Here is a 20,000-nt window from a genome sequence, read left to right as displayed (position 1 = left end):
GAAACGTTTCGCCACACAGTTGCTTTATCAGTCCATACAAAGGAGAATCTTGAAGAACAGGAGGAGAATGAGGTAATCAGTCCCTCAGACTTTAGTCGATGTGGTCAGTCCATCAATCTTGAATAGAATACGGTATAAGTGCGGAGAAGGAGCTTATAAACCGTAGGCAGGAGAGGTGCAGCAGTCGTAGGTGTTGTCACATTTGTTCAATGTGGAAGTGGTCGTGCCCAAGGGTTAGGCAAGCAAAGAATTCGCTGATTACCTCATTCTCCTCCTGTTCTTCAAGATTCTCCTTTGTATGGACTGATGAAGCCACTGTGTGGCGAAACGTTTCCTCAATAAAGATACCCAAGAGTTGCACATGTGTCTAATTTATCAACTTGTCGGTTCTCTGAACCGGGATGTATTGAAGATTGTGGTTAGTGGCAAACACAGCGTCTCTGTTCCTTCTCTAAGGTGTGTGTGTTTGTGTGTGTGTATGTGTGTGTGTGTGTGTGTGTGTGTGTGTGTGTGTGTGTGTGTGTGTGCGTGTATGTGTGTGTGTGTGTGTGTGTGTGTGTGTGTGTGTGTGCGCAACATTACCTCTCACACTGTCAGCTACAAATATTATTGCTAAAAGTACATCGACGCTCGTCATCTGAAGCAGAAATAGGTAAGCAGTACAGTTAGAAACAGTGTCTGCCTAGTCGTCTGTAAACAAAGCACCGAGTCTACGTTCCTTCCCCCTTAGCAATGACTAATCTACACCATTTTAGATCCACACAAACAGAAAATAAAATATTTCCCAACACGCAGTGCTTTCTAACCCATGGAGGGAGAAAAAAAAAAGAAAGCATAGCACAGCTTTCCACAGCTTTCAAACCTTTTTTTCCCACAGGCTAACACAATGTGTTTTCCCACTTCTGGGTTATGCGGGAAGAGCCAGTCGGCTTAAGCCACTGTATCAAGGGGTAACACAGAGTGGTGGTGGGTTGGTGTTGCCCGGGCTAGACGATGCTCTCCCAACACTCTCAGGGGATCACCAGGTAGGGAATCATACACCAGTCTGGATGGTTTCTTTCTGGTTTATAGGATCAAGATGAAAGAACTGTTTCTTCCAGGTATATAGAACAAAAGTTAGTGGTTTCTTCCAGGTTCACAAAACAAAAGTTTAGAGTTTTCTTCCAAGTATAGAGGACAAAACTTAGAGGTTTCCACGAAGTATACAGAACAAAAGTTTAGATGTTTTCCCGGACAGGCTCCCATATATTACAAAAAAAAAGTAATTTTTAAGATGGTAGGTGTACTCATTTTGTAATAAAAAGTTCGGGATACATATATACACATTAAAATGACTTAATCTTTAATATTATATAAAACACACAATTTTTGGTCTAGAGGTATTTAAAATATACATACATGTTACAATAATAAATTATAATTAGCATTTTACTAAAATAATAAATAATAATTCGTGACCCTACACAGGTACAACTTCCTTGACATACTGTGTCACTATATATATATATATATATATATATATATATATATATATATATATATATATATATATATTTATATATTTATATATATATATATGCTAAAATAATAAATTATACGTGACATTTACTATAATAAATTAGTCAACTCTGTCTTACGACACCTTAATGACGCTCCGTGTCTCACACGACACTTATCCGTGGTGTGTTGTGACGCTCCTTCTCAACTGTGTCACTTGACACCCTTTCTTCCGTGTAATGACGCTCCTGCTCAACCGTGTCCACTAGACACCTTTTTCTCTGTGTCACACGACACTCCTACTCTCCGTGTCACACGACACCCTTTTCTCTGCGTCATACACAATATCTCTACTGTGTCACTCTTGACACCCTTGTCTCTGCGTCGCACACTATCACCCACAGCGTCTTTCTCATCAGAGACCAGTCACATGACACTATTCAATGTACACTACAACCATACCTTCTTCAGTGTCACACGACACCCTTTTCTTCTCAGTGTTCCACTACGGTCCTGTAGCATATCTCAGTGTTCCACTCCATCATACTTCCCTAAGTGTCACACTACGGTCCTAGCCCAGTTCAGTGTAACACTCCAACCTTTTCTTCATGTAATGTCCCACTAAACAGCATCAGATGACTCCGGCCCACAGTTGACCAGCGTAGGCGGTGAGTCCGCAGACATCACCGGTAGTCCTGTAAATACTCTCTAAGGCCGGCAGAAGTACACCGTAAGATGGTCTGGTGAGTACACACCGCAAGGTGGTCCGATGCAGCACACACTATGTTGCAAGCTCACTGAATGCGGCCGTCAAATAACTGAAGCCAACAGACTCAGTGAGCTGCGGTGAGAGCTTCTTCTAAAATCAGTAGAAGCCAGTAGAATACTCTCTACTACCAGTAGATGTGTACCATTAGGTGTTCTGGTAACTACTGCTTAGATGCGTACCGTGAGGTGTTCAGGTACTTACTGCTTCTAAAGCCAGTAGATGTGTACCGTGAGGTGTTCAGGTACCTACTGCTTAGATGCGTACCGTGAGGTGTTCAGGTACTTACTGCATTTAAGGCCAGTAGATGTGTACCGTGAAGTGTTCAGGTACTTACTACTCTAAGGCCGGCTCAGCAGTCCCCACATTGAGTTTGATGACGTACCCAGTGGTACTGCCGGCCGGCAGGTTAGCCATTTAACCGCTAGTTTGGTAGGGGCCGCAACAAGGTATATAGAAGAAAAGTTAGAGGTTTCTTCCAGGTATAAAGAAGAAAAGTTAGAGGTTTTTTAAAGTTTAGACGTAGAAAGAGAAGAGGTTTACTTTAAAGTATATAAAGCTTAGAGAAAGGACAGGTCACCTTAAAGCTCACTGGCTTGATAAAGCTTTACGTACTGAAGCTTTGTCGTCTGCACTACCCAGGGTCAGACTTTAACTGTTGATATTACCTGTTGATATTACCTGTTGATATTACCTGTTGATATTACCTGTTGATATTACCTGTTGATATTACCTGTTGATATTACCTGTTGATATTAACTGTTGATATTAACTGTTGATATTACCTGTTGATATTAACTGTTGATACTACCTGTTGACATTACCTGTTGATATTATCTGTTGATATTACCTGTTGATATTAACTGTTGATATTACCTGTTGACATTACCTGTTGATATTACCTGTTGACATTACCTGTTGATATTACCTGTTGATATTACCTGTTGATATTACCTGTTGATATTACCTGTTGATATTACCTGTACACACCGCTAACACCACTGTACACACCACTAACACCACTGTACACACCACTAACACCACTGTACACACCACTAACACCACTGTACACACCACTAACATCACTGTACACACCACGTACACCATTGTACACATCACTTACACCACTGTACACACCACTTACACCACTGTACACACCACTAACACCACTGTACACACCACTAACACCACTGTACACTCCAATAACACCACTGTACACACCACTAACACCACTGTACACACCACTAATACCACGGTACACACCTCTGTACAGACAACTAACACCACTGTACACACCACTGTACAGACTACTAACACCACTCCACAGATCACTAACACCACTGTACACACCACTGTACAGACTACTAACACCACTGTACGGACTATTAACACCACTGTACACATCACTGTACGCACCATTAACACCACTGCACACACCAATGTACAGACTACTGACACCATTGTACACACCACTAACACCACTGTACACACCACTGTACACACCACTAACACCACTGTACACACCACTAACACCACTGTACACACCACTAACACCACTGTACTCACCATTGTACAGACTACTAACACCACTGTACACACCATTAACATTGTACACACCACTAACACCACTGTACACACCACTAACATCACTGTACACACCACTAACATCACTGTACACACCACTAACATCACTGTACACACCACTAACGCCTCTGTACACACCACTAGCAACACTGTACACACCACTAACATCACTGTACACACCACTAACACCACTGTACACACCACTAACACCACTGTACTCACCATTGTACAGACTACTAACACCACTGTACACACCATTAACATTGTACACACCACTAACACCACTGTACACACCACTAACATCACTGTACACACCACTAGCAACACTGTACACACCACTAACATCACTGTATACACCACTAACACCTCTGTACACACCACTAACATCACTGCACACACCACTAACACCTCTGTACACACCACAGTACACACCACTAACACCATTGTACACACCACTAACACCACTGTACACACCACTAACATTACTGTACACACCACTGACACCACTGTACACACCACTAACACCACTGTACACACCACTAACACCACTGTACACACCACTAACATCACTGTACAAACCACTAACACCACTGTACACACCACAGTACACACCACTGTACACACCACTAACACCACTGTACACACCACTAACACCACTGTACACACCACTAACACCACTGTACTCACCATTGTACAGACTACTAACACCACTGTACACACCATTAACATCATTGTACACACCACTAACACCACTGTACACACCACTAATATCACTGTACACACCACTAACACCTCTGTACACACCACTAACATCACTGTACACACCAATAATACCTCTGTACACACCACTGTACACACCATTAACACCACTGTACACACCACTAACATCACTGTACACACCACCAACACCTCTGTACACACCACTAACATCACTGTACACACCACCAACACCTCTGTACACACCACTAACATCACTGTACACACCACTAACACCTCTGTACACACCACTAACATCACTGCACACACCACTAACACCTCAGTACACACCACAGTACACACCACTAACACCACTGTACACACCACTAACAGCACTATACACACCACTAACATTACTGTACACACCACTAACAGCACTGTACACACCACTAACATTAGTGTACACACCACTAACACCACTGTACACACCACAGTACACACCACTAACACCTCTGTACACACCACTAACATCACTGTACACACCACTAACACCTCTGTACACACCACTAACACCTCTGTACACACCACAGTACACACCACTAACACCTCTGTACACACCACAGTACACACCACTAACACCTCTGTACACAACACTAACATCACTGTACACACCACTAACACCACTGTACACACCACTAACATTACTGTACACACCACTAACACCACTGTACACACCACAGTACACACCACTAACATCACTGTACACACCACTAACACCACTGTACACACCACTGACATCACTGTACACACCACTAACACCACTGTACACACCACTGACACCACTGTACACACCACTAACACCACTGTACACACCACAGTACACACCACTAACACCACTGTACACACCACAAACACCACTGTATGCATGACGCATGCCATCACAGTCAGGTACATTGCCTGACATTCCCTCCTTTCCACGTCTTAGAAATTTATAATAAAATTATAACGTCAATATATAAAAAATAGTCTTTGATCCGAGGAATCAGAGCTGCCTCTCCACCCTGGCATTAATACTGATTACCCCTTATTACCTGTTATTAGTAGTAGTAGTAGTATTAATAATAATAATAATAATAATAATAATAATAATAATAATAATAATAATAATAATAATAATAATAATAATAATAATAGTATGTAGGAAAGAGGGAAATTATTTCCCAGTAAAAGTAGGCCTTAGACAAGGATGTGTGATGTCACCGTGGTTGTTTAATATATTTATAGATGGGGTTGTAAGAGAAGTAAATGCGAGGGTCTTGGCAAGAGGCGTGGAGTTAAAAGATAAAGAATCACAGATAAAGTGGGAGTTGTCACAGTTGCTCTTTGCTGATGACACTGTGCTCTTGGGAGATTCTGAAGAGAAGTTGCAGAGATTGGTGGATGAATTTGGTAGGGTGTGCAAAAGAAGAAAATTAAAAGTGAATACAGGAAAGAGTAAGGTTATGAGGATAACAAAAAGATTAGGTGATGAAAGATTGGATATCAGATTGGAGGGAGAGAGTATGGAGGAGGTGAATGTATTCAGATACTTGGGAGTGGACGTGTCAGCGGATGGGTCTATGAAAGATAAGGTGAATCATAGAATTGATGAGGGGAAAAGGGTGAGTGGTGCACTTAGGAGTCTGTGGAGACAAAGAACTTTGTCCTTGGAGGCAAAGAGGGGAATGCATGAGAGTATAGTTTTACCAACGCTCTTATATGGGTGTGAAGCGTGGGTGATGAATGTTGCAGCGAGGAGAAGGCTGGAGGCAGTGGAGATGTCATGTCTGAGGGCAATGTGTGGTGTGAATGTAATGCAGAGAATTCGTAGTTTGGAAGTTAGGAGGAGGTGCGGGATTACCAAAACTGTTGTCCAGAGGGCTGAGGAAGGGTTGTTGAGGTGGTTCGGACATGTAGAGAGAATGGAGCGAAACAGAGTGACTTCAAGAGTGTATCAGTCTGTAGTGGAAGGTAGGCGGGGTAGGGGTCGGCCTAGGAAAGGTTGGAGGGACGGGGTAAAGGAGGTTTTGTGTGCGATTGGCTTGGACTTCCAGCAGGCATGCGTGAGCGTGTTTGATAGGAGTGAATGGAGACAAATGGTTTTTAATACTTGACGTGCTGTTGGAGTGTGAGCAAAGTAACATTTATGAAGGGGTTCAGGGAAACCGGCAGGCCGGACTTGAGTCCTGGAGATGGGAAGTACAGTGCCTGCACTCTGAAGGAGGGGTGTTAATGTTGCAGTTTAAAAACTGTAGTGTAAAGCACCCTTCTGGCAAGACAGTGATGGAGTGAATGATGGTGAAAGTTTTTCTTTTTCGGGCCACCCTGCCTTGGTGGGAATCGGCCAGTGTGATAAAAAAAAAAAAAAAATAATAATAATAATAATAATAATAATAATAATAATAATAATAATAATAATAATAATAATAATAATAATAATAATAATAATAATAATAATAATAATAATAATAATTGTAGTAACATGTATATGTTATGTTCGCAGTGTTGGTGGGAAGACTGGTCGTATACCCGTGACTATCTTAACTAGGCAAGATAGTTAAGATAATGGTGACTATCTTAACAACGCAAGATAGTTAAGATAATGGTGACTATCTTAACTACGCAAGATAGTTAAGATAATGGTGAGTATCTGAACTACGCAAGATATTTAAGATAATGGTGACTATCTTAACAGCGCAAGATAGTTAAGATAATGGTGACTACCTGAACTACGCAAGATAGTTAAGATAATGGTGACCATCTGAACTACGCAAGATAGCTAAGATAATGGTGAGTGTCTGAACTACGCAAGATAATTAAGATAATGGTGACTATCTTAATTACGCAAGATAGTTAAAATAATGGAATTTGGGTTGGAGATGATGGGCACTGTATCTACCCTTGAATGTTTGGGTGGGGAATGTGGGGAAATGAAATCCCCAAAACTCATTTCCCTAAATAACACCTCAAACGTTTCGCCCTTGCCTGAGGATGGCCCCGGTGCCCCTGTTCAAGACACTACTTGGCCTGACGTTTCGTTCCCCACGTATATGCAGGTGGTATATACTACGTGGTGCATGGTGCTGCTGCTGGTGGGGCTGCTAGGGAACCTGCTGGTGCCTCTGGTGGTGGTCAAGGACAGGGAGCTTCGTGGGGCCTCCACTAGTGTGTTTATCGTCAACTTGGTGGCTGCTGACCTGTTGGTGTTGGTGGTGTGTCTGCCAGCACTGCTCTCAGAGTTGTATGCTCCTCCTGCTGTCTGGGTCCTGCCTCCTTCTATGTGTGAGTACTTTTTGTGTTATATTCTGTGAGTACTTTTTGTGTTGTACTCTGTAAGTGCATTTTGTGTTATATTCTGTGAGTACATCTTGTGTTGTACTCTGTGAGTATTTCTTGTGTTATACTCTGTGAATATTTCTTGTGTTATACTCTGTGAGTGCTTCTTGTGTTATATTGTGTGAGTACTTCTTGTGTTGTACTCTGTGAGTGCATTTTGTGTTATATTCTGTGAGTACATCTTGTGTTGTACTCTGTGAGTATTTCTTGTGTTATACTCTGTGAATATTTCTTGTATTATACTCTGTGAGTACTTCTTGTGTTATACTCTGTGAATGCTTCTTGTGTTATATTGTGTGAGTACTTCTTGTGTTGCACTCTGTGAGTACCTCTCATATATCTCACGGTGAGTGCTGGCCACATCTGACATCATTTCCCTCCACATGCGAGTAATCAGGTCCTCTTCAGTAGACCACTGAGGAAGGGCTGTGAGGTTATCCGAAAGATCCGGTACTTTTACCTTCACTTTTATTTCTGTACAAATAAAAAGATACATCAACTGTGTCAATAATAACTTAAGAAACATGCCAGACGTTTCGCCCACTAATGATGTCTGAGTTAAGCGGACGGAGGATCAAGCCTGCAATACTACTTACTCTGTTTACCTCATACTGCTTTAGAGCCTAACGATAATAATAATAATAATAATAATAACAATAATAATAATAATAATAACACACACACACACGCACGCACACACACACACACACACACACACACACACACACACACACACACACACACACACACACACACACACACACACACACACACACACACACACACACACACACACACACACACACACACACACACACACACACACACACACACACACACACACACACACACACACACACACACACACACACACACACACACACACACACACACACACACACATACACACACACACACACACACACACACACACACACACACACACACACACACACACTCACACACACACGCACGCACACACACACACACACACACACACACACACACACACACACACACACACACACACACACACACACACTCACACACACACACACACACACACACACACACACACACACACACACACACACACACACACACACACACATAACATCTCCCCATGGGTATTGAGAGAGGGAGCAGAGGCGCTATGTGTACCCCTAACAACAATATTCAATACATCTATCGAAACAGGGAGATTGCCTGAGGCATGGAAGACAGCAAATGTAGTCCCAATCTTTAAAAAAGGAGACAGACATGAAGCATTAAACTACAGACCAGTGTCACTGACATGTATAGTATGCAAAATCATGGAGAAGATTATCAGGAGAAGAGTGGTGGAACACCTAGAAAGGAATGATCTCATCAACAGCAGCCAACATGGTTTCAGGGACGGGAAATCCTGTGTCACAAACCTACTGGAGTTCTATAACATGGTGACAGCAGTAAGACAAGAGAGAGAGGGGTGGGTGGATTGCATTTTCTTGGACTGCAAGAAGGCGTTTGACACAGTTCCACACAAGAGATTGGTGCAAAAACTGGAGGACCAAGCAGGGATAACAGGGAAGGCACTACAATGGATCAGGGAATACTTGTCAGGAAGACAGCAGCGAGTCATGGTACGTGGCGAGGTGTCAGAGTGGGCACCTGTGACCAGCGGGGTCCCGCAGGGGTCAGTCCTAGGACCAGTGCTGTTTCTGGTATTTGTGAACGACATGACGGAAGGAATAGACTCTGAGGTGTCCCTGTTTGCAGATGACGTGAAGTTGATGAGAAGAATACACTCGATCGAAGACCAGGCAGAACTACAAAGGGATCTGGACAGGCTGCAGACCTGGTCCAGCAATTGGCTCCTGGAGTTCAATCCCACCAAGTGCAAAGTCATGAAGATTGGGGAAGGGCAAAGAAGGCCGAAGACGGAGTACAGTCTAGGGGGTCAGAGACTACAAACCTCACTCAAGGAAAAAGATCTTGGGGTGAGTATAACACCAGGCACATCTCCTGAAGCGCACATCAACCAAATAACTGCTGCAGCATATGGGCGCCTAGCAAACCTCAGAACAGCATTCCGACATCTTAATAAGGAATCATTCAGGACCCTGTACACCGTGTATGTTAGGCCCATACTGGAGTATGCGGCACCAGTTTCGAACCCACACCTAGCCAAGCACGTGAAGAAACTAGAGAAAGTGCAAAGGTTTGCAACAAGACTAGTCCCAGAGCTAAGAGGTATGTCCTACGAGGAGAGGTTAAGGGAAATCAACCTGACGACACTGGAGGACAGGAGAGATAGGGGGGACATGATAACGACATACAAAATACTGAGAGGAATTGACAAGGTGGACAAAGACAGGATGTTCCAGAGATTGGACACAGTAACAAGGGGACACAGTTGGAAGCTGAAGACACAGATGAATCACAGGGATGTTAGGAAGTATTTCTTCAGCCACAGAGTAGTCAGTAAGTGGAATAGTTTGGGAAGCGATGTAGTGGAGGCAGGATCCATACATAGCTTTAAGCAGAGGTATGATAAAGCTCACGGCTCAGGGAGAGTGACCTAGTAGCGATCAGTGAAGGGGCGGGGCCAGGAGCTCGGACTCGACCCCCGCAACCTCAACTAGGTGAGTACACACACACACACTCACACGCACACACACACACACACACACACACACTCACACACACACACACACACACACACACACACACACACACACACACACACACGTACTCGTAGGTAAAACTTGAATTTAAAGACACAGTTGAGTCACTGGGATATCAGGAAGTATTTCTTCAGCCTCAGGGTGGTTCAGAAATGAAGTTAGACTCCATACATAGCTTTAAGAATAGGTACAATACAGCCCACGGGTATAGGATAGTGAATCAGATAAGTGGCAAGTTGATAGAGGGGCCAGGAGCTAGGACTCGACCACTGCAATTAAATATGAGTACATATAGGTAAGTACAACACCTTGAAGATTTCTTCGGAGATAAACTCTACGGACATCACACACCACATTTCATTACTATTGTAACAGTGACTCCAATGTTACTAATATAAGAGATACTATATACAAATCTACCTAATACTACTAGTCTACCTACCATGTGCAAGTCTACCTCATATATACAAGTCTACCTATCATGTAGATTCTACCAACCTAGGAAATTTATAACCACTCTGACTCACACCTGGGTGATAACTGGTCAGTCGTCTGATACTCCTTCCAAATTTGTTGCTGCCACAAGACCGTGAAATTGGAGTTTGTATATAGAGAGAAGTGTATGGCTGTTGACCTAGCTTCACACTGTATCACCTTGTATTATCTTGTGTTACCTTGTATTACCTTGTATTAACTTGTATTACCTGTATTCCTTTGTATTATTTGTATTAATTTGGTGGTTTACCACTTATTAGTGACTAGTTAAGGTGTCCTTATGATCATTTCAGTGTTCTTTCTTACGGTGATAGTGTTATCCTATGTGGTAAGTGGTACCATCTAGTATGTTACAGTGATAGTGTTGTCCTATGTGGTAAGTGGTACCATCCAGTATGTTACTGTGATAGTGTCATCCTATGTGATAAGTGGTACCATCCTACATGTTACAGTGGTAGGGTCATGTTATGTGGTAAGTTGTACCATCCAGTATGTTACACTGGTAGTGGCATCTTATGTGGTAAGTGGTACCTTCTAGTATGTTACACTGGTAGTGTCATCCTAGCTATGTGGTAAGTGGTACCATCCTGCATGTTACAGTGGTAGCGTCATGTTATGTGGTAAGTGGTACCATCCTACATGTTACAGTGGTAGCGTCATGTTATGTGGTAAGTGGTACCATCCTACATGTTACAGTGGTAGCGTCATGTTATGTGGTAAGTGGTACCATCCAGTATGTTACACTGGTAGTATCATCCTAGATATGTGGTAAGTGGTACCATCCTGCATGTTACAGTGGTAGTGTCATCTTATGTGGTAAGTGGTACCATCCAGTATGTTACAGGGGTAGTATAATCTTATGTGGTAAGTGGTACCATCCAGTAAGTTACACTGGTAGTGTCATCCTAGCTATGTGGTAAGTGGTACCATCCTACATGTTACAGTGGTAGCGTCATGTTATGTGGTAAGTGGTACCATCCAGTATGTTACAGTGGTAGTGTCATCTTATATGGTAAGTGGTACCATCCAGTATGTTACAGTGGTAGCGTCATGTTATGTGGTAAGTGGTACCATCCTGCATGTTACAGTGGTAGTGTCACCTTATGTGGTAAGTGATACCATCCTGCATGTTACAGTGGTAGTGTCATCTTATGTGGTAAGTGGTACCATCCTGCATGTTACAGTGGTAGTATCATCTTATGTGGTAAGTGGTACCATCCAGTATGTTACACTGGAAGTGTCATCCTAGCTATGTGGTAAGTGATACCATCCTGCATGTTACAGTGGTAGCGTCATGTTATGTGGTAAGTGGTACCATCCTACATGTTACAGTGGTAGCGTCATGTTATGTGGTAAGTGGTACTATCCTACATGTTACAGTGGTAGCGTCATGTTATGTGGTAAGTGGTACTATCCTACATGTTACAGTGGTAGCGTCATGTTATGTGGTAAGTGGTACCATCCTACATGTTACAGTGGTAGCGTCATGTTATGTGGTAAGTGGTACCATCCTACATGTTACAGTGGTAGCGTCATGTTATGTGGTAAGTGGTACCATCCTACATGTTACAGTGGTAGCGTCATGTTATGTGGTAAGTGGTACCATCCTACATGTTACAGTGGTAGCGTCATGTTATGTGGTAAGTGGTACCATCCTACATGTTACAGTGGTAGCGTCATGTTATGTGGTAAGTGGTACCATCCTACATGTTACAGTGGTAGCGTCATGTTATGTGGTAAGTGGTACCATCCTACATGTTACTGTGGTAGCGTCATGTTATGTGGTAAGTGGTACCATCCTACATGTTACAGTGGTAGCGTCATGTTATGTGGTAAGTGGTACCATCCTACATGTTACAGTGGTAGCGTCATGTTATGTGGTAAGTGGTACCATCCTACATGTTACAGTGGTAGCGTCATGTTATGTGGTAAGTGGTACCATCCTACATGTTACAGTGGTAGCGTCATGTTATGTGGTAAGTGGTACCATCCTACATGTTACAGTGGTAGCGTCATGTTATGTGGTAAGTGGTACCATCCTACATGTTACAGTGGTAGCGTCATGTTATGTGGTAAGTGGTACCATCCTACATGTTACAGTGGTAGCGTCATGTTATGTGGTAAGTGGTACCATCCTACATGTTACAGTGGTAGCGTCATGTTATGTGGTAAGTGGTACCATCCTACATGTTACAGTGGTAGCGTCATGTTATGTGGTAAGTGGTACCATCCTACATGTTACAGTGGTAGCGTCATGTTATGTGGTAAGTGGTACCATCCTACATGTTACAGTGGTAGCGTCATGTTATGTGGTAAGTGGTACCATCCTACATGTTACAGTGGTAGCGTCATGTTATGTGGTAAGTGGTACCATCCTACATGTTACAGTGGTAGCGTCATGTTATGTGGTAAGTGGTACCATCCTACATGTTACAGTGGTAGCGTCATGTTATGTGGTAAGTGGTACCATCCTACATGTTACAGTGGTAGCGTCATGTTATGTGGTAAGTGGTACCATCCTACATGTTACAGTGGTAGCGTCATGTTATGTGGTAAGTGATACCATCCTACATGTTACCTCTCTCAACATTTTCTTAACATTTCAGAATGAGAAATTTCAATAGTCCTGGAAATGGGAAAACTTCTCGAAAAAACACTACATTTCCTCCCTGAGGAAATGTACCATTTCCATGGCTCCTTTTCTTTCATTTCTCAATGTGATGATCCACTGGTTTACTGAGATGTTATCCAGCTGCTGAGGTTCACGTCACACCTTTGGAAGACAACACTCAGACACTGAAGAATACAATACACTGCTCTGGAATAACGTAGTCTTCCCTGTCAGGTTTATTTCTGACGTTTTCCAGTACTCTGTTGAGTTTATGGTTGACGTTTTGCAGGATCCTGTTGAGCTAGGAAGATCCACGTCACACCTACTTAAGAAGGAAGGAGTGCTGCAGCAAGCATACTGGCCAGGGCTAGGTAGGTCCAACTCACACTCACCCACGCCCACTCATGTGCTTGCTTAAAGCTACACAAGGCTGTAACTTCAATGTCGGTACTCGGGAGTTTGTTCCACTCATCCAAAACTCTATTACCAAACCAGTGCTTGACTATATCATTTCTAATTCTATATTTTTCCAGCTTGACTCTACTGCCGCGAGTCCTGTCTTAGATATTTTTAACATCTTATTTACAACCCCTTTATATATTCCTGTTTTCCAATTATACAACTCGATCATATTCCTCTGTGAGGAACTATAAGACATAAGAAGAAATTATATGTTAGGAGACGAACTCTTCCCATCTTCAGCACGACCTCAAACATTACACCGGTGATGTGCTTCTCTGTGTGTTACCTCGGTGATATTGTTTGTGTTCTTCAAGATGGGCTGCAGTAACCACCACATGAAAGTAAGAAGTAAAGTTTTGAATAACGTGCAGATTCACGGTGAGATTTCTTGGTCAGGAACACAGGCCAGATTTTATTTGTTCCACCTGGAATATTGGTAAGAATAGCAATGTACAGTCTGTCTCACCGCAGTAAGTTAAGCTACCCTGACCCAAACTTAAACTGACCAAGGCTAATCTAACTTGACCTAACTTAACCAAGAATAACCTAACCTGACCTAATACAAACCACGGAAATTCATCTGTAAAAGAACTTGCATTTGTGGTCACAGTGGTGGCCGATGCTAACCTCCCTATAGTGTATAAATATACCTAGTTGAATGAATCTTATTGTAGCCAGCTGGTCCAGTGGTTAACGCATTGGCCTGGAGTTTTACGACTCACTCGCCATGGGTTCTAACCCCACCCTTACCTGGTTTGTTTACAATCGTGTTATTATGATTTCGTAAGTTTGACCTAATACTTTTTTTCGACTTATATGAAATTTTAGTTAAAATTTGTATATGAATAACATAATTAATGTTATACTGAGTAGCAACTCATAATTGACACTAACTTCACCAGTTTTAAGTTTGGCAACCTTAACGTTACCCAGCGTCAAGCTGGCAACACTAAATAACAAAAAGGCACAATACCGTGACTGGAACGATACACAAATAACCCGCACATAAAAGACAGAAGCTTACGACGACGTTTCGGTCCGACTTGGACCATTGACAAAGTCACACTAACAGAGGAGGAGCAGGACGGCTATATATAGGCAGGAAGAGGTGGAGGTAGTAGTAGTGGTAGTAGTAGTAGTAGTAGTAGTAGTACAAGAATTGTATATAATACCGACAGGATGAAATGACACATGCACAACACCCGGGCATCCCCACCGTAGACGTTTCGCCATCCAGCCAGCCACTGGATGGCGAAACGTCCACAACAAAGACAACCAGACGCCGCACATGTGTCTAATTTCATCAGTAGATGTAGTAGAAGAAGAAGAGGTAGTAGTAGTGGTAGTGGTAGAAGTGGGAAATAAGGAAGACGAGCCAGTCAAATACAAAGGAAGGGGAGCACTGCAAGAGAGCTAGAAACCCACAGAGGGAGAGCAAGCGCACCGAGGTGCGTGAAAGGGGAAGTGGTGAAATAAAATAAAGAAGGAACAGAAACACGAGACAGGAGAGAGAAAGACAACCCAGAGGAGAAAAGGAGAGAGGAAAGGGGAAGATGAAGAAGAAAAAGAAGAAGAAGAAAAAATGAGGATTCAGGTTAAGTCACGGGTGTTCTGAAATTTGGAGCATTTTACAATGTAGTGGGAGAGGAAGGCATCTACAGAGACGAAGCCAGGACTAAGGTTCATACAAGGAAAGTTATGTATAAGAGAGGATTCAACTAAACGGCGACTGTTCGAGTTGGAAGTAGGGAAGACAGTTTTAGCAGAAGACCAGTCAATAGGATGGCTATGATCTCTGACGTGACAGAAAAGAGCATTGTTAGTGTCGGCAAGCCTAACACTATTTTTGTGCTCCCTAAGTCTGTCAGAAAGAGATCGACCAGTTTCTCCAAAGTATTGAAGAGGACAGGAGGAGCAAGAAATAGAGTAGACACCAGGAACATCTGTAGAGGGAGGAGAGGTATGAACGAGATTAGTGCGAAGAGTGTTAGTCTGGCGGAAGGTAAGCTTGATGTCTAAGGGACGGAGAGAATTGTTGAGATTAGAAAGACCGGAAATGTAGGGAAGGCAGAGGATAGAAGAGTTCCCATGAGTAGAGAGTTTGGGAGAGAAGAAATTGCGTTTAGCACGTGAGAGGGCAGAGTCTATGAAATGGGAAGGGTAGCCAAGACGGGAGAACGAATTATAAAGAGTGGAAATTTCTGCTGGAAGGAACTGAGGATCACAGATGCGGAGGGCACGGAGAAAGAGGGAGATAAGAACACTTTTCTTGACTTCTACCACTACCACTACTACTACCTCTTCTTCTTCTACTACATCTACTGATGAAATTAGACACATGTGCGGCGTCTGGTTGTCTTTGTTGTGGACGTTTCGCCATCCAGTGGCTGGCTGGATGGCGAAACGTCTACGGTGGGGATGCCCGGGTGTTGTGCATGTGTCATTTCATCCTGTCGGTATTATATACAATTCTTGTACTACTACTACTACTACTACTACTACCACTACTACTACCTCCACCTCTTCCTGCCTATATATAGCCGTCCTGCTCCTCCTCTGTTAGTGTGACTTTGTCAATGGTCCAAGTCGGACCGAAACGTCGTCGTAAGCTTCTGTCTTTTATGTGCGGGTTATTTGTGTATGGCAACACTACCCTAACCTGAACTATTCTAGGAGTCTTACCTAGCCTCACACTACCTGCTAGTCAACTATCTTAGGAATGTACTACCTAGCCTCACACTACCTGCTAGTCGACTATCTTAGGAATGTACTACCTAGCCTCACACTACCTGCTAGTCGACTATCTTAGGAATGTACTACGTAGCCTCACACTACCTGTTAGTCAACTATCTTAGGAATGTAGGACCTAGCCTCACACTACCTGCTAGTCAACTATCTTAGGAATGTACTACCTAGCCTCACACTACCTACTAGTCGACTATCTTAGGAATGTACTACCTAGCCTCACACTACCTGCTAGTCGACTATCTTAGGAATGTACTACCTAGCCTCACACTACCTGCTAGTCAACTATCTTAGGAATGTACTACCTAGCCTCACACTACCTACTAGTCGACTATCTTAGGAATGTACTACCTAGCCTCACACTACCTGCTAGTCGACTATCTTAGGAATGTACTACCTAGCCTCACACTACCTGGTAGTCGACTATCTTAGGAATGTACTACCTAGCCTCACACTACCTGCTAGTCAACTATCTTAGGAATGTACTACGTAGCCTCACACTACCTGCTAGTCAACTATCTTAGGAATGTAGTACCTAGCCTCACACTACCTGCTAGTCAACTATCTTAGGAATGTAGTACCTAGCCTCACACTACCTACTAGTCGACTATCTTAGGAATGTACTACCTAGCCTCACACTACCTGCTAGTCGACTATCTTAGGAAAGTACTACCTAGCCTCACACTACCTGCTAGTCGACTATCTTAGGAATGTACTACCTAGCCTCACACTACCTGCTAGTCAACTATCTTAGGAATGTACTACGTAGCCTCACACTACCTGCTAGTCAACTATCTTAGGAATGTACTACCTAGCCTCACACTACCTGCTAGTCGACTATCTTAGGAATGTACTACGTAGCCTCACACTACCTGTTAGTCAACTATCTTAGGAATGTACTACCTAGCCTCACACTACCTGCTAGTCAACTATCTTAGGAATGTACTACCTAGCCTCACACTACCTGCTACTCGACTATCTTAGGAATGTACTACGTAGCCTCACACTACCTGTTAGTCAACTATCTTAGAAATGTAGTACCTAGCCTCACACTACCTGCTAGTCAACTATCTTAGGAATGTACTACATAGCCTCACACTACCTGCTAGTCAACTATCTCAGGAATGTACTACCTAGCCTCACATTACCTGCTAGTCAACTATCTTAGGAATGTACTACCTAGCGTCACACTACCTGCTAGTCAACTATCTTAGAAATTTACTACCTAGCCTCACACTACCTGCTAGTCAACTATCTTAGGAATGTACTACCTAGCCTCACACTACCTGCTAGTCGACTATCTTAGGAATGTACTACGTAGCCTCACACTACCTGTTAGTCAACTATCTTAGGAATGTAGTACCTAGCCTCACACTACCTGCTAGTCAACTATCTTAGGAATGTACTACCTAGCCTCACACTACCTGCTAGTCAACTATCTTAGGAATGTACTACCTAGCCTCACACTACCTGCTAGTCAACTATCTTAGGAATGTACTACCTAGCCTCACACTACCTGCTAGTCAACTATCTTAGGAATGTACTACCTAGCCTCACACTACCTGCTAGTCAACTATCTTAGGAATGTACTATCTAGCCTCACACTACCTGCTAGTCAACTATCTTAGGAATGTACTACCTAGCCTCACACTACCTGCTAGTCAACTAATTATCTCAGGAATGTACTACCTAGCCTCACACTACCTGCTAGTCAACTAACTATCTCAGGAATGTACTACCTAGCCTCACACTACCTGCTAGTCAACTAATTATCTCAGGAATGTACTACCTAGCCTCACACTACCTGCTAGTCAACTAATTATCTCAGGAATGTACTACCTAGCCTCACACTACCTGCTAGTCAACTAATTATCTCGGGAATGTACTACCTAGCCTCACACTACCAGCTAGTCAACTAATTATCTCAGGAATGTACTACCTAGCCTCACACTACCTGCTAGTCAACTAATTATCTCAGGAATGTACTACCTAGCCTCACACTACCTGTTAGTCAACTATCTTAGGAATGTACTACCTAGCCTCACACTACCTGCTAGTCAACTATCTTAGGAATGTACTACCTAGCCTCACACTACCTGCTAGTCAACTATCTTAGGAATGTAGTACCTAGCCTCACACTACCTGCTAGTCAACTATCTTAGGAATGTACTACCTAGCGTCACACTACCTGCTAGTCAACTATCTTAGGAATGTACTACCTAGCCTCACACCACCTGCTAGTCAACTAACTATCTCAGGAATGTACTACCTAGCCTCACACTACCTGCTAGTCAACTAACTATCTCAGGAATGTACTACCTAGCCTCACACTACCTGCTAGTCAACTAACTATCTCAGGAATGTACTACCTAGCCTCACACTACCTGCTAGTCAACTAACTATCTCAGGAATGTACTACCTAGCCTCACACTACCTGCTAGTCAACTATCTCAGGAATGTACTACCTAGCCTCACACTACCTGCTCGTCAACTAACTATCTCAGGAATGTACTACCTAGCCTCACACTACCTGCTAGTCAACTATCTTAGGAATGTACTACCTAGCCTCACTACCTGCTAGTCAACTATCTCAGGAATGTAGTACCTAGCCTCACACTACTTGCTAGTCAACTATCTTAGGAATGTACTACCTAGCCTCACACTACCTGCTAGTCAACTGTCTTAGGAATGTACTACCTAGCGTCACACTACCTGCTAGTCAACTATCTTAGGAATGTACTACCTAGCCTCACACTACCTGCTAGTCAACTATCTTAGGAATGTACTACCTAGCCTCACACTACCTGCTAGTCAACTAACTATCTCAGGAATGTACTACCTAGCCTCACACTACCTGCTAGTCAACTAACTATCTCAGGAATGTACTACCTAGCCTCACACTACCTGCTCGTCAACTAACTATCTCAGGAATGTACTACCTAGCCTCACACTACCTGCTAGTCAACTATCTTAGGAATGTACTACCTAGCCTCACACTACCTGCTAGTCAACTATCTCAGGAATGTAGTACCTAGCCTCACATTACCTGCTAGTCAACTATCTTAGGAATGTACTACCTAGCCTCACACTACCTGCTAGTCAA

The 20,000-nt window shown here is 43.0% G+C and overlaps 1 protein-coding gene across 1 annotated transcript in view; it reads left to right on the top strand.

Moving 5' to 3' along the window:
- The first annotated feature begins 7,099 nt into the window (after positions 1-7,099).
- Positions 7,100-20,000, top strand: part of LOC128703007 (growth hormone secretagogue receptor type 1-like) — a 165,049-nt gene continuing 152,148 nt past the window's right edge. Inside the window, exon 1 of the mRNA XM_053797545.2 lies at positions 7,100-7,864. Coding sequence (XP_053653520.1) covers positions 7,444-7,864 — 421 coding nt within the window. The 5' untranslated portion in view covers positions 7,100-7,443. The remainder of the gene's footprint in view (positions 7,865-20,000) is intronic.

This window comes from Cherax quadricarinatus, chromosome 86 (assembly GCF_038502225.1).
Source record: "Cherax quadricarinatus isolate ZL_2023a chromosome 86, ASM3850222v1, whole genome shotgun sequence".
Taxonomy (NCBI): Eukaryota; Metazoa; Arthropoda; class Malacostraca; order Decapoda; family Parastacidae; genus Cherax; species Cherax quadricarinatus.
Note: the sequence above shows the minus strand (reverse complement) of the source record. Positions and strands in the feature narration are given on the sequence as shown.